The 16384-nt window shown below is 58.3% G+C and overlaps 1 protein-coding gene across 1 annotated transcript in view; it reads left to right on the top strand.

The window, feature by feature from the left end:
• Positions 1-16384, top strand: part of SHANK2 (SH3 and multiple ankyrin repeat domains 2) — a 490038-nt gene that overhangs the window by 300695 nt on the left and 172959 nt on the right. The window contains 1 exon segment of the mRNA XM_042904258.1: positions 11350-11425. Coding sequence (XP_042760192.1) covers positions 11350-11425 — 76 coding nt within the window.

The raw sequence follows: 16384 nt of genomic DNA, 5'->3' as shown, positions 1-16384 counted from the left end.
AGGTGCTTCGTGTGAGCTTACGGTGTGACCCACGGTCCCCCGGGACACAGCTGTCGATCGGGGAAGGAAAACCAGCCCCCATGCCGCACCTCTTCCTTTGCCTCCGGCTTTCGGAGTTTGTAGATTTGGCTTTTGCACGGTGCCTGAGCGTTCGGGACCCGCTGACGTGTGCCCCGGAGGGTTGGTGGTGGCGGGGGCACTCCCCGTGCCCTCGCGCACCCGGGCCAACTTTAGGGGAATTCAAAGCGCATGGTTATTCTGGAAAACCTAGCGTGGCCCCTTGCCCCTGGGGGCTTACCCAGCTGTGTGGGCGCCAGGCTGGTGTTCCCAGACCCGGGCAGGAGGGGAGAACCCAGCAGATGCCACACGTGTGCGCACGTGGGGGATGGACGGAGCAGGGCTCGGAGAGCTGGGAATAAATAGAACCCAGCGACTCAGTTGCTTGTGGGCCATAACCCACCACGTAAGTGGCTTCAACCACTGGAAACCACATGCTGGATGGGGGACGGGGGGGAGAGCGTGGCCCCAGGGCTCGTGGCCCTGCAGGCCCCCAGGGGAAGAGCTGCCAAGCACAGAGCAAAGCGCTTCACGTCTGAGAGGAGGACCGTCTCCCCAGACTGCACAGAGGAGAGGGTGGGGCGTCGGAGGGGCGGAGGCTCACCCCGCTCCCGCCGTCCCTCGGGCAGAGCCGGACCTTGAACGCACCTTGTCTTGTCCCTGCAAACAGGGCACTGCATTCTCATAGGTGACGAAGGGGAAGTAAGGTGGCCGACAGAGTGACGGTTGGCAGTTGCTGACTTGAAGAGAGGGAGATTATCTGGGATTATCCAGGAGGGCTCAGTAATCCCAGCAGTCTTTAAGGGGAAGAGGGAGGCACAGAATTCAAATGAGCCTAATGGCATCTGAGGACTGGGCCCAGTGCTGCTGGCTTTGCAGATGGAGGAAGAGACCCCGAGCCCAGGAGCTCGGGCGTCTCCGGGAGCTGGGAGAGGCAAAGGAACGGACCCCCCCCGGAGCCCCCAGCGGGGAACACAGGCCTGCCCACGCTTTGTCCTCGCCAGGTCAGATCCGAGCGGGATTTCCGTCCAATAGGCTCTATGAGAAAACCTGTCTGTCGAGATAGGCCACCAGATTCGTGGCACACACCCTTCCACGTCAGGCTGGCGTGGCCTGGTCCGTGGCATGGTCCGTTTTAAGAAAGCAAGTGACCTTCCTTTCTCCTCCCTCCCCTGCCAGGCCAACACCTGGGGCCCACGAGGCGCCCCAAGAACGTTCTGCAGCCGATTTAGTGAATAAAACGGTCAACCATGCTGGCCGCTGCTCTGGGTGTGCTAAGTGTCCCCCGCCCCCACCGCCGTGACTTTCTAGCGGTGCCACCCGGCCTCCACACCTGGCGTGGGATTGCCCTGTCGGCAGAGCCCGAGGGCTGGGGTGGAGCCGGGCCTGGGGACACACCGTGCAGCCCCCGCCCCCCGCCCCCCGCCCTCTGCCCCAGCCTGCCCCCCACGCCCCGGCTTGTCCCCGCTTTTGCCGGCTGGCGTCTGGCCGGGCTGAGCCATAACCCCGATGGCCGGCCCTGCCGACCCAGCCCCGCAAACCGGAGTCCGGCCCGGCCGCCTTCGTGCCCGCTTCCGGCTTCTCCCCGCACTCCTGTCTGCCCGCTTCTCTCTGCTGTGCACGGAGCCCGTCGGCATCTTTGGTTTTAAAAAAGAAAAGTTATTTCTGTCTTCATCCCCATCGGTAATCTCTTTCCTCCTTGTGGTTCCGATTCTGCATTTGGCTCGCCAGCCCGGGGTGTAGCCCGAGTGGTGTCTGATTTAAAACCTGCTGGAGATCACAGGAGCCTGTGGGAGGGAGGTGTGTGGATGCACAGCGCCGGGGGCTCGCCGCGGGACGGCCCAGCCACCTTGAACCACCACCAGGCGGCCCGAGCCCGGCGCAGAGGCAGGAGGCCATGGGGGCCGCACCTGACTCAGGGCGGGCACAGCGGAGGCGCTCCAACCGGAACTGCGACGACGGGTGGGTTGGGGGCTCCCCCACTGCTCTGGTGTCCCACCGCGCCTCTTTGGGTGAGGATCCAAGCATGGGACCCGGGAGCCAAGACAAGACCTGAATTCCAGGGGAGGGAGGGACGCGGGGAGCCTCACGACCTCACCGAAATGCCCTCCTTTTCGTCTGTCTGTCTGTCTCTCTCCTTTTGGTGGGACGGAAGCTAAATCTTGAGGGAAACGGGAAACAGAAGTCTGAGGGAACACAACCCCAGCTCTGTCCACTCTGGGCTGTATAGTAGGTGCCCACGGGCTCAGCGGCTCCCAACACCACCTGGCGAGGGGTTCACGGTGCCGGGGGTCAGCGGCGCAGGCGGGCTCGCCGGCTTCCGTGCTGGGTCTCGGGGGCCCCTTTCGGGCTGGAGCTGGAGCTCTGGGGGGGATGCCTCCCCCGCACGTGGGGTCGGCAGCAGGATTCTGTCCCCAGGAGCTGCAGGATGGGGGACCCGTCTCCTTGCTGACCTCCCTCCGGGGGTCACTCTCAGTTCCAGCGGGTCCCCCACGGTCCTGCTTATGCGGCCCCTCCATCCTCAGACACCTCCGGTTCTCTCCCGTCCTTAGATTAGCCCCCGATCATGTCCCTTTGCCAGAGAACCTGACGTTTCCAGGGGAGTAAGGCCAGGGGTGAAGGTTTCCCGGCAGAATTCAATTCTTCACGATCACCTCTGGACTGACCTGTCCAGAGTTCATCGAATCAAAGTCTTTCTCCTTTTAAAACCTACCCCAGCGGTCAGCAAAGCAACTGTAAGTCAAGATTCCTTCTGTCCCTAGAGAGAAGGGTGCAGGCGACCTTGCTTTTGCCTCCTTTCCAAGACACGCGCGTGGACTTACGACCCTTTCACGGCCTCTGAGCTTGTGGCCATCGACAAAGTCAGTCTGAGGCACCGCGCCTGGGGAAGGGGACAGGAAGCTCGGGATGTTACCTGACGTGACCCCGCCGTCGTGATGCGCGAGCCGAGGCGGCACGACCCGGAAGTGTTTCTGATCCTTGCAGGTCTCTCCAGCCCACGGCCAGTCCCAGGGGAGACGGGAGCCCTTGTGTGTCCAGCGTCCTTCGCCTGGTCATTTTAACTGCTCTCTGACGGGGGGATGTCGGCGTGTGGCTCGGACGAGGTTGCCACTGCGGGGAACGCTGCCCCTGCGGTATTTGGACCCACGTAGAGGGTTGATTGTCACAGCAAATACCAGCACTTGGGAATTAGAGGCGAGGATGCCCAAGGTTCTGCGGCATCCAGGACTGCCCCGGAAAGCGTCGTGGTGGACGGGCCAGGGGACCATCACTGTCCACTTGGGTGATGACAGTTTCTAGGCAGAGTGACAGAAGAGCTGAAAGACACCGTGCTTTTGGTTGCAAGAATCCTAAAACCCGCGTGATCTGGGTTACGTGGAGAAGCATGGTCCATCATAAGGATGCGGGGCCCTTCCTGGGCCCCGAGGGCAGAGTGTGTGGCCCAGCCGCCCTCCCCTGGTTCTGGGAGCAGGTTCTAGAGTCGGCCCGGGCCTTGCCGGGAGCCAGGACAGCTCAGCCGGCTCTCTGCAGAGCCACACGCGCTCCTCCACTGCCCCGGGCTCTGGCCGTAGCGCCCGTCTGTTTCCCGTGGTGACGGCCTTGGTGCCCCAGTCGGGAAGGATACGCTCGCTTCAGACAGGAAGCTGAGACCGTCCACGTCATTTCCATGTTCCCAGGAGAGGGTCTGTAAGCAGAGTCCCGGACAGGCTGCGCGGGGTCCGTTCACAAGTGCACGTGCCCCCGCAGCATTGTCACACCCTGCTCCTGGCCCCTTTCACAGATGAGAGAACCGAGGCCCGGAGAAGCAATTTCCAACCTGGGCTGCGCAGCCAGCAAGGGACTGGGCTCACACTTGCCGTGTTAAATGCAGGCGCAGTGACCTTCCTTGCGTGTCTGTTCCATGCGGGCACCCGTGAGCAAGGGCGCCGCCCCCGGGGACCCTGGCTCAGGAGAAGGGGCCGCACCCAGGCTCCTTGCCCTCTCCCGTGAGGGCACCTCCTGACCCGAGAGCCCTCCTCCCCCCTCACCGTCCTTGGAACTACCTGTTGGCCTTTCGGAGTCTTTGAAAATCGTTTTGAGAAGATTGCTTCCCTCAGTTCCTTTTCCAGAACCAGTCACTCTGGAGGACCAGAGGCCATTCTCATCTCCCCACATGGCCCCTCCTAGCTCACTCGCCGAGCTACATGGCATAGTCTACCCAGCAGCAATGCGTAAAGGGCTATTTTAAATGCCGACAATCTGAAGCTTGTCGTGCAATCTGTCACTCCTTTTCACAAGTCGCGAGAGGTATATGGAATGGGATTTCTAGCCTTTTTTTCTTCCCGTGTAGATTTTTCTAGGCCACACTCACAAAGAAGCCTCCAGGGTGCGTCCGCCTAAACACTGCCCGCGTGGGGTGCCGGGGTGCACGGCCGTCTCCTGGGAAGGGGTTAGCCCCCAGCCGCGTCCGCGGCAGAGAGGAGGTGTCGTGTTGCGAAGCCAGAGACTCTGGGGTCATTTCGCCCAGCGGTCGGCTTGGTGGTCGAGAAGCTGAGGCCTGGAGAGGCAGCGTGAGGAGGGTGCACGTTGTCCCCATCAAGGTCGGGACTGGAGCTCGGGCCTCTCAGTTTGCAGGGCTGGCTGCTTGCACCCCAGCCGTCCCCGGGAGGAGCCACGTCCAGCCCTCTGTGCTCCAGCCTCGACCTGTCACGGTCCCACCCCGCGAGACACAACTGCCCACGTTGAACAGGAGCAAAGGGCCCAAGGGGGTGTGGTTTTGTGCACAGTGGCCAAGCACTTTCTGTGTGCCAGGCTGCGTTCCAGGAGCCGGCGCTCCGGCCGCGCACTGGAATTTGAGTTGGGGAGAGCGTGTCCCAGGGAGTCCAACAAGTGCAGAGGTCCTGAGGTACGGACGAGCTCGACATTTCCAAGGAAGGAAGGGGAGCCTAAGGTGACAGGAGTGGGGCGATTGAGGAGGGAGAACAGTAGGAGTCAAGGCCACGGTGTCAGGCCAGTGTCATCCAAAGATGCTTGATGGGATTCTAATTCCATGGGAAGTTGTCGGAAAACAGTAAGCAGCACTGACATCACCTAATGTTTACGTTTTTTAAAGCTCACTCTGCTCTACGGAGAGTTAGACCGAGGAGGGTAGGGACAAGTGTGGAAGCAGGGAGACCAGTGGCTACTGCAACAGTCCAGGCAAGAGCTAATGGTCGCTCAGATGAGGGCGGAGGGATTGCTGGCCTCTGAGCTGCAGGAGACCTACAGACCTTGCTGCATACAGCCCTGGGCCCGGTGCAGGCCAAGGAGGGGGCCTGCGTGCAGACTACTTGGTTCTTGGCTTCAAGAAGCTTCTACGGGGTTAGGGAAACAGACAGGTTCCCTCTGGGTTGGTTAGTTTATGTCCTTTCTTTTTTTATTTTTTTAATGTTTTATTTATTTTTGGGGGGGGGGAGGGGCACAGAGAGAGGGAGACACAGAATCTGAAACAGGCTCCAGGCTCTGAGCTGTCAGCACAGAGCCCAACGCAGGGCTCGAACCCACGAGCTGTGAGATCGTGACCTGAGCCGAAGTCAGACGCTCAACCGACTGAGCCCCCCAGCTGCCCCAGCTTATCTCCTTTCTTTATCATCAGCAGAGAGGCGTCTTCCTCTGAGACACATAAAGAAGGCATGTGCTGCTGTCCTTTGCCCTGTCCACGTAACTAGGATACGTTCCTATAGTCTGTTGGGCAGTTTTCCTTTTCTAGAGGGTATGAGCATCTTCCCAGACAAGGGGCCGAGCTCTGCTCTCGCGTTGATTGCGTCTAGACTTTTTTTCTGCACTCACCGGGACTCCCGGTTGCTGTGACGAAAGCCTGCTCTGCCAGGCCTGAGCGAAACATGGAATGTGCTGCCTCTCGTGAGAGAAGGCCATGCACGGTCTGCATCAGTCAGCTCAGGCTACGTAAAGCTGCAGTAACAAACGTGCCCCTAAACTTAATGACCTAAAACCACAAAGTTGTCTGTCTCGTATCCCAGGGGGCTCACTCGGGGACCCAGGCTGATGGGGATCACCATCTCAAGTGTACTGGGCACCATGCCCCAGGGATAAACTCAATACTGGGGGCAAGGGGCAGTCTCGCACTGGGGACTAAATGCTCCATCCGTCCAGGAAGTGGCATAAGTCGCTTCTCGAAACTTATCAGGCAAAACTAATTTCAAGCATCATCTGGCCAAGCCGAGGTCACCTTCCTCAACATGCAGCCCTTGGAACATCTCAGAAAACGCCAGTGGGTCATGTGTGGGCCACGGGTCCCTCAGTACTAACGATGGGGTCCAGGACAGTCCAGCGTGATGCCTGGACCGGCCTGGGACACAGTCGTGCTCGTGGTGACTGGGGCGGCATGCCTCTCGAGAGGTGGCTCCCCCGGGACCCCCGCATGGTGAAGGGAGCAATCCTTTCCCCAGGGAAGGGACATGTAGGCACACGAACTCGCTGTGGGCACCATACCTCGGGTGGCCGGTCTCCTGGCTGTCGGGGGCGGCCTTGCAAACAATGAAGTTCATGGCCCCATCCCTCCTTCCAAACTTTGCAGCTGTGAACAATGGTTAGCCGCACTGTCTTCAGCCACAAAGGAAACATATTCGGTGTGTGTCACTGAACAGCCAGGCGCAGCTGTGGGTTGTGCACAGGGCTTCTGACCGTGTCACCAGGGCAGTCGGTCGGTCCCCCTATCCCGCCAGCTTCTCTACTGTCCTGGGTGTGACTCGTTCTCAGGCAGCATGTTCCCCACGGTGGCCTCAAAAGTGGAAATCGCAGCAGCAGGAGGAAGGCTGCATTGTCCCAGCCAGGGTCACGTGCCCCTCCTCTGAGCCAGGCACCTGCTGTGTTTAAAGGAACAGACTGCCAGGCTCCCGTGCGCGACCCTGGAATCCAGGGCCGAGCAGCGGGGGTGGGGAGGGACTGGGCAGCCGCACCTGACCACGTGGCCGGGCTGGGAAGGGGCTCACCCCAAAGAACAAGGGAGGCACAGCCCAGGAGAAGGGGAGTGGCTTCTGCATGTGGACTGTGATGGGGGTGGCTGGCTGGTCATTTTAGAGTTTATGTATTTATTTTGAGAGAAAGAGAGACAGAGTATGAGTGGGGGAGGGGAGAGAGGGGGAGAGTGAGCGAGAGCATCCCAAGCAGCCTCTGTGCTCTCAGCCCAGAGCCCGATGCGGGGCTCGATCTCACGTCCCGTGAGATCATGACCTGAGCTGAAATCAGGAGTCCGACGCTTAACGGCCTGAGCCACCCAGGTGCTCCTGGCCAGTCATTTTAATGCAAGTGAAAGACAGAGGGTGATCGTGCAGGGTGTAGGGCAGAGGCAGATATAGGGGCCCGGAGGGTTCTTATGGGCCTCCCTGGAGGACCCGTGGCCTTCCGGCCGCACCTGGAAGCCTGGGGTGGGCTCTGCTGGGTGTGTAAGTGAGCAGGCCGGCCGACCTGCAGCCTTTGAACACATGTGACCGTGTCCATATCAGAGTGACGGACAACCGATGATCCAGCTGAGGCCCAGAAGCCTCCCTGAAGGGCTCTGGGTCTGTGTTCAACCCACAGGGCTGCTGGCCGGGCCTCCGACCTCCTCCTGCTCCTCCCCTTCTGCGTCTTGTTTGCGACCCACTTGCATCTTGGGAAGGGGCCGGCCCGGGCGGCCAGCAGCCCCCGCCTCCCCGCACAGTGACGGCAGATCCCAGGTTACCAGCAAAGGCCGACCCTGGTGGTGACACGAGGGGCACACCTTAACAGTGGGGAAGGGGCCTGAGAGCGATCCAGCCCACCTTCTCTCTTTCCCGGGTCAGACGCTGAGGCCAGGCAAGGGCAGGTCCACAGGATTCCGCGTCTAAGTGAGGGTAGTGATGGTCGCAATGTTGTGTCCCTCGGTGCCTCTCCCCTGATCTTTGGGGCCGTATCCCAGAGCAGAAGTGCAATCGTGTCCAGGAGCCAGAGCACAGAAAAGACCTGTGCAGTGGGAGTTTTTCACAAAGCATTCAGAGATAGTACCCTTTCAAAATAAAAAAAAAAAGGGGGGGGGGTGGTGCCTGGGTAGCTCAGTCGGCTAAGCGTCCAACTCTTGATTTCAGCTCATGTCATGATCTCATGGCTCATGGGATCAAGCCCCGTGTCAGGCTCTGTGCTGACGGCACGGAGCCTGCTTGGGATTCTGTCTGCCCCTCCCCCGCTCACGCTCTTCTCTTTCTCAAAAGAAGGAAAGAAAGAAATAGTATCCTTTCTAAAGGTCTCCTTTCTCTAATAAAATAATGGAGGTAGAGGAAAGGAGCCCATTGTTTCTAACGTCCTTCCTGAGCCAAAATAAAAACGTGGTAAATCTTATGTCAGTCTATGTTCTTCCCTCTTGTGTAAAATTTTCTTGATCCATGAAATCCCCAAATCTGGGAACCACTGGCTCACTTACCTAGCCTAGAAATGGTTCCCTTTCTGAAATGTTTCTTCCGGTAAACACACACGCACGTGCACACACATACACACACATTCACTGACGCCCCCTCTGCTGCTGGAACCCTAAACCTCTGACTTTAGCCAGGGGCCCCCACCGATCACATCTCAGTGCCCAACACCTCCCTAGGCAACCAGCACAGAGCTGCCCACGTGGGGCTTAAGCAACAGAGGCAATTACGAGTAATAACAGCTCACAGACAGTCCCCACCGTGGCTCGGTGGCTTTGTAAGCTACTCTGCTAAACACGATGAGGTTCAATTCCTACGTATCCCTCCGGGGCCTGGCGCAGATGGGGCCCCCACACAGATGTCACAGGGCTGAGTCGGCCGGATGCATCGTCTGGCCTGCGTGCTCCCTGCGCACCGTCATCCGACTGCCGGTGCCCTTAGCCCAGCTCACGGAAGGTCCTCGTCCTCAGGCTGCGTCTTCAACCCGGCCCCAGGATCCTGAGCCCCGGATCGCAGAGCTAAGGCCCCACCCCTGTGAGTCTCCTAGTCCCTGCATGTGGGGCGCAGGACCCGTCTCCCCCCGTGGGCTTGATAAATGACTCACATTGCACATGTGCAAGCTACAGACGCCGGGGAGGAGGGGAGGAGGGTCCAAAACATCTGGGCACAGTTCGTCCAGGTGCGAAACACGGAAGAGGTACGTGCAGCTTGGCTGGACCGGCGCCCGGCGCAGCGAGGGCCCCATGTACTGAAGCCACTCTGAGGCTGTGTGGTGTGTTTTCTTTGCTGGTCGCACAATAGGTCGTGTAGGTCAGGTGGACACGTACTGGCCCTGGGTATCTACCAGGAATTAGGCATGGGGGCGGGGCATGTGGCGTAACACAGAGAAAAAGGCCGTCACCACCCTGGAGCACTGTAGAGGGCATGGGGACTCGGACCCCTTCCAGGGGTCACTTAGTGTGGCTTGGTGGTCTGGAGCCCCTGGGGACTCATCCTGACCCTGCCATTTAGTGGGCGTGTGACTTTGCCTTGGCGGCCTTGCCATCTCCATGCATAAAATGGGCTCGGTCCCACCTCCCTCATCTGGCTGCTGCGACTAGTGAGGGGCTGAGCGCAGATGACCAGACGGGGGCACAGGGGAAGGACCCCATAAACATTAGTGTTGATGGAGCAGGGGCACGTGGAACAGACACAGAGGGAGGGAGGACCCCAAGGTCCTAGCAGGATTTGAAAGGTGACTGGACGTGGTCGAGGCTGCAGAGCAGCACGTACCTCGCACGGGGGCTCGGGAGGTCCCGGGGGTGAATTTGGGAATGGCGCTTGGAGCCGGACCCGGTGTGCAGTAAGCACTCGATTAGTGTCCACGACAACAGTGGTGATGATGATGTTGTTGCTTGTCAGAGAATCGTACCTTTGGTGTTCTTGGAGCCTCGGGGGTGGTGACGGGAAAGGGGTGAAGAGGCAGGTGGGAACCAAGTCCCAGAGGACCCGGGCTGCCTATCAGCTAAGGCAGTGTTAGCTGCTGTAACAAACAAGTCCCTCGAGGGCAGCGTGGTGCGACAGAAGTCTAATTGTTGCTCACTTCAACAGTTCAGCGTGCAGAGACCCGGGCATCTTGCAGAACGCTAGAGGATTCCACCATCCTGTAGTGCCCCGGGGAGCGTCCTAGCTCTGAGCTGGGCGAGGTAGCAAGAGAGGGTGGGGAAGCACACGGGGTCCGTAAAAGAGAAGCTTAGAAGAGAACCATCCCCCCATCTTCACGATGGAGTGTTCCATTGCATTGCTCACATTCCATTGGTGGGAAGTGGTCATGTGGCATGGGTGCAAGGGGAGCTGGGAAATGTAGTCCTGGGCTGGCCATTTGCTCCTCCCTCTCCCTCAGAGACATCTCCGTACTGTGCAGAAAGCGAGCATGCATTTTTGCTGAACTAGCTGCCTCCAGGCATAAAAGGGGCTCGAGCAAAACTATGCCGACCTTCCTCGGTACCCTTACGTGCATTCACTTTTGAACTGAACGCGTGTGGGGGTGTGAATAAAAGCTCGTTCGCCTTGGAACGTGGACTGACCACAGAGAGGGTTGCAGAAGTTATAATGAGATTTTGAGCCATTTTCCTGAAGCCAATCGCATAATTTCTCTGTATTTTTTTTTCCTAGGGTTTAGGAAGGAGATTGTCCCGGAGATTTTATTCGTGGGGAAAATATCTGAACAGTAAATCTTTGATCCCCCTAATTTCTTGTATTTGTGTTTTTGTGGGTTTCCTCCCTCTGGCCCCCCTCTAGCTGTTAAAATCTATTTACATTCTTCAAACTGTGTCCGGTGAAGTTTACGTCCAAATCTGCTGAGTAAGAGAAGCAGGCAGAGGACTGAAATTAGGAACGTGAATCATGTTTGGGGTTTTGTTTGTTTGTTTGTGTTTTAGGAAAGAACGTCTACAGCCAGAAAAGTAACAACAAGCCTTCTTTTTCCCCAAAGGCGGGTCATGTTCGAATTAGCCGGAAGGCCCAGCAGCATCACCTGGGGATACCTACCGTTCTGGCGGGTTCTGTGAGCCACTGCTATTCTGGCTTGAACTACATGACTGTCTTCTTTGCAGAGCACTGCCTCCCGCCCCCTTCCCGAGCCCAGGACCCAGGGCTGTGCCTTCTTTCTGGAATGAGGCTCCTGACTCTTCAAAAGTTGGCCTTGGGGTTCATATGTGTTCCTCGCAGTTTGCAAAGTTAGGCCCCAGAGCGAGGCCTTCTCTTCCTCCAAGATCTTTCCCCAGGAGAGCGGGTCTCGTGCTTCGTAGGTCAGATAAGTGAGAGGCCCGGCCGGCCTTGCTTGGTTTCCGCATTCAGGGGCCGTGACTTTTCTAAACAGTGTTTCTCTTCCCTCTCTGTGCAGAAACTCGAGCAGACCGCAGCAAGAAACTCTTCAGGCACTACACAGTCGGTTCATATGACAGCTTCGATGCTTCCAGGTAAGACGTGGCTCTTTCTCCGCCAGGCCCCTCTGCTCACAGATGCTCACGTGGGCCGCAAAAAAGCTCTGGACCATCTTGCATGGAGCACTCGGGCGCCCTTGGCTTTTCCCCTCAGTGTGTCCATTGGGACCACCCCCCCAGCCCGCCACGGACTGGGATTACGGAAGCCACCGTCTTCCGGAGAACCTGCCCAAGATGCGGTCTCCGTGCTGCCTGAGGTTTGGGGTCAGGCTGGAGTGCACCGTGGGGTGGCTCAAGGGAGAGGGCTGTCTGTCCAGGAGGAGGACGACCAGGCATGGTGCGGGGGGGAGCAGCATGGATGTCAGTGACGACAGTGGCTGGCCACAGAGCCACGAGGCAGCGCCCGGGTAGCACCCCATCCCAGGAATATTTAGGGTGCTGTAGCTCTGGGCTTCTACGTCGTCTGCGTTTTCCCTCTGCCTCCTGCCTCTGAGTTGAAGCTTTTGTACAAGGAAGGCTCACCCCCCCCCCCCCGAAAAGCGTGGCACCAAGCAGGCAGGGCCTTTGAGCATAACGTACATTCGTTCTGTTGTGCAGTCATGCCCACCCTCCGTCTCCGGAACTTTCCATCTTCCCAAACCGAAACACTGTCCCCATGAAACCCCGAAAGCCCCAGGCCCTCCCCCAGCCCCTGGTGCCCGCCATCCACTCTCTGTCTGAATCTGGTGACTCTAGGGGCCGCCCAGAAGGGGAATTATACGGTATTTGTCTTCTTTGGCGACTGGCACGTTTCACTCAGCGTGGTGTCCTCAAGGTCTGTCCGTGCTGTAGCAGGTGTCAGTGTCCCTCCTCTGCAAGGCTGAAGGAGGTCCCTCTGCAGGCATAAGCCACGTTTCGTTTGTCATTCCTCCGTGGACGCACACCCGTGTTGCTTCCACCTTTTGGCTGTTGTGAACGGTGCTGCTGTGGACATGCTTGTTCAGGTATCTGAACACCTGTTTCCGGTCCTTTGGGGTGTACGTCTGGCAGTGGAATCGCTCGTTGGACCTGGTTTTAGTGCCGTCCTGTCCCAACCACCTTTCTGTCGTACACAAGACGGTTTAGGACGGGAATCCCACGCCGGGCAGAGGAGCCGAGCTGCCCCTCCCAAGCGGGTCTTGCTGACAATTGCCCACTTTTTGAAAGTTCAAGCTGCGGTCTGTGGCCCAGTACCGCCGAGAGAGAGAAAGCTCAGAGGCTGGTGGCTTCTGGGGAGACACGCCTGACCCCGGCTTCTCTCGACCAGTCTCCGTGGGGCTCAAATGAGTTGCTTCTGCGGCCGCAGGCAGCTGCTGGAGAAAGTGGACCCTGGACACGTGGTCACGGCCGGTGTGGCTGTCCTGCTTTGCTTCCTTTCTAAGAGAGAGGGTGCCTGAGGCTCAGACAGTGGCCAGAGTGTCGCCATGGTTACATGGAGGGCCATCCGGCCTGGGAGTGGGGCTTCTGGGAGAAAGGAGCCTTTGACCACCGCGGCTCGCCCACAGAGGGGCTGTCCAGGGACCTGAGCTGACCGAGCCAGGGAAAGAGAAGACCACGGGGCCAGGCAGGCTGGCTGGGTCACGTGTCACATGGCTGACAGCAGGCCTGGAACACACCAGGGGGGACACACACACACACACACACACACACACACACGGCAGCTTGGCCGGCAGAAGGCGTGCGGAACCGTTGTAGCTGTTCACAGAGAGAACAGAGCTGTCAGGAGGTGATGAGCTCCCCGCCACCGGAGGAAGCCAAGCCGGGTAGGCATTCTCTTGCCAGAATGTCCCAGGTGGTAGGACCAGGTGACATGTGAGATCCTTGTCAGCTCTGCCTCCCCGTGTCTCGACGCCCAGAGGAAGCCTTTTGTTTTGCATGTTACCGACCACTGGCTCGGGGCCAGGGCCTGGGACCACAGAGAAGAGGGACATCCAGCCACGCCCCTCAGGGTCAACTGATGACTTCTGAATGGTAAAAGCTCTGGCCGCGACCGTAGTTCAGGAGTCAGTGCCGACTTTCCCAGGGTGAGGGATTCAGATGCGCTGTGGGCTCACATTGGCCAGAAAAAGATCTGAGTAATCGTGGCGCCATTTATGAACCTCCTGCCACGTGCCCGCACCTTGGCTTGGTCACCACTGCTGCCCGATGGCCCTCCTCCAGTGACCTTGGACACAGCGTCATTATCCGCTTCTCAGAACCCTAAGGTGGAGAAAGGAAGGTCACATTAAGGACCTGGCCCTCGGCCACCTGGGTGCCGGGGCCTGTGTGCGAGGCGCGGTCACCTCCTCTGTCCCATGGTAAAGATGTTACCGCCCGAGGCTGGCCAAGGAAGTAGCTGCGGATTGAGAGAAATCGACAGAGACTAACCCCTCAGCTGGTGAAGTGTGTTGGGCGGATGGAATGACGTTACCTGGGTTATCAGGTCTGAGCTTTTCTGCCCAGGACGTAGGGCTTAGCCCGGGGGAGCCACCACATCCCAGAACTGACCTCTTCCGGACCACGCGCTCGGCAAGGCCAAGGAGCTGGTGGCTCCCGCCTGCCATCGAAACCCAGGCGGCCGACGTGCGTGGCTCTTGGGCGGGTTTGGGGGTGAGGCTGAGCCCGGGCTCCTCTGGCTGAAGAGGCAGGAAGCGTCTAAGGGACTCACCAGCCACCGGCTCCTTGACCCGCTTCGGAATCCATGTCAGACACGGCCTGGCGAGCCACGGAGATCTGGGTGCCGCGCCAGCCCCCGGGCCAGTTACCCACCGTAGGCGCAGGGCAGCGGTCTGGGCAGGCCGCTCAGGGCTGAGGCCGCGCTGTTGCAGAGGCAAATGTCATTAAAGAGAAGGCAATAAGAAGCGGCAGTCAATGGAGACGGTTTCTGAATCGGTCAGCCCATTCTCCCCTTCCCACCCCCTCCCACCCCCTCCCACCCCCCGTTATGTCAGCAGCTTTGCTCAGGGACTCGTTGCTGAGGAGCGGACTGATAAAAACACACCCGTTCGTTGTTCACTGGGTCCAGCTACTCCAGCCGCTTCTTTCCTCGGGATTCCCCTCCACCTACCCATCGTGTACATGGCAGAAGGATCTAGAAGCGTGGGCACGTGATCGAGAATCAGAAAGCAGAGAGCCTGTAGCCATTTCTACAGCGGACCTTACGGATGTTTCAATATTGTTCTTAAAAACACAGAGTATAGGAGTCTCAAGTTCCCGCTAGTTTTAAATCCGAACTCCAGCCTCATTAGCATGGGGCATCGAGGAGGAGTCTACCTGGGAGAAGAAGGAGAGACCTCAGGCTTTCATACCAGGCTGAATACATCCATCCATCCGCTCATCCAGCCAGCCATCTAATTACCTGTCTGCCTATCGATCAGCCAGCCATTCAGCCATCTCCTGACTCATCCGTTCATCCGTGCACCCACCCGTCTAGCGAGCACCGCATCCATTCGTCTCTCCATCCGTCCACCGATTCACGCCTCCATTCCCCCAACCGCTCACCCATCCGCTCATCCATCCAACTACCTGTCTGCTCAGCCAGCCAGCCGGCTACCAATTCCTCCATCATCTACCCATCCAGCCATCCATATCTACCTCTCCACCCGTCCACTTCCCTTGTTCATCTATCCATCTATTCAACCAATATTCATCAAAATCTGACTACCCGGGGAGCTGAGGATGTGGAGGTAAACAAGACAAACACAGTCTCTGACCTCACGCAGATTAAAATCTAAATACTGAAAATAACAAAGTTTAGGAACAAATAAGCTAGAGAATCACACTTAGTCAATGCTCTGGAGCAAATCAGCAGTGTCACCATACAGTCTCTTGGGCAGGTTGGGACAGACCTGCTTTATAGAGGGAGCCGAGGAAAGTCTCTCTAACGAAGTGACTTTTGATCTGACACCTGACCGTTCAGCAGAATCAGAAAGCCCGGCATGTGCAAAGGCACTGAGGTGATGTGCAGGAAAGCAGTGGCCTGGGAGGGAGTAGAGAGGATGGTCCCAGAGAAGGACCTTGTGCTCTGTGGGAGGAGAGTGGACTTCCTCCCGTTTGTGCAGTGGGGATCCCAGAGGGCTTTAAGCAGAAGAGTAACATGACCTGGTTAACTTTGCTGGAGGCAAACAGAAGGAAGGGTGGGGGCCACCTGCGCGACCGTTGTCATCTTCCTGGCTGGGAAGTGGCGGTGACGGGCCAGTGGAGAGGTAGGGATAGACAGGTGGGTGGCTTCCGAGTGTAAGGTGTCGTTAGAAGGGACAGGACCCACCTAGGCACTACATGGGGGGCAAACGGGGAGTGCGGAGGGCTCTCCTCCTTTGGGGCTCTACAGGGAGGAGCCCCAGAGGTGAGTGGGGTTGGACCCGTTCCCTGTTGTCATCAGGCACCTCCCGGGACCCCTCGCTACTCATCCAAATCTGCACCTGCAGCTTCGGACCCGCCTGGAAGCCCTGTGTTCAAAAGCGCCATGCGGGGAACGCATCTAAGGTGCTGGGTCGTCACTGTTCCTCTTTCTTGGTGAGACCAGTTGAGTCGCAAGGGCAGCAAATGGTACCTGTTGGCCAGCCGGACGGCCCCTAGTGGTGGCCTCTTGCTCTCATGGCTGTCAGACATCATCGTCCAACTTTGTATGTTTTTAAGTTGGTAATTGGAAGTACATCCGTGCGGATAAAAAATTCAACATGGGCGGGTGTCGTGTTAGACTTAAGTCCTTACCCCCGGCCCCCAGTTCTCTCCAGAGAGAACCTCTCCTGTCGGTTTCCTGAGGATCGTCCCAGAGGTGCACACCGAGTGTGAAAGTGCACATGCACATGACCTGAAGCCTTTCAAAGCCCTTGAAAGTATAGGGCCCTAGGTTTTTACATCTGACTTGCCAGTAAAGACCCCGTATAACCTTGGGCAACTCACTGTCCCTCTGTGTGCCTCAGTCCCTGACCCCCCAACCCTATTTGCAAAGTGGAGATCAGTCTTCCGATGCAGGCCACAGCCCCGGTGGTGTTC

Source organism: Panthera leo, chromosome D1, assembly GCF_018350215.1.
Source record: "Panthera leo isolate Ple1 chromosome D1, P.leo_Ple1_pat1.1, whole genome shotgun sequence".
Taxonomy (NCBI): domain Eukaryota; kingdom Metazoa; phylum Chordata; class Mammalia; order Carnivora; family Felidae; genus Panthera; species Panthera leo.
This window is presented reverse-complemented; position numbering and strand designations above follow the sequence as displayed.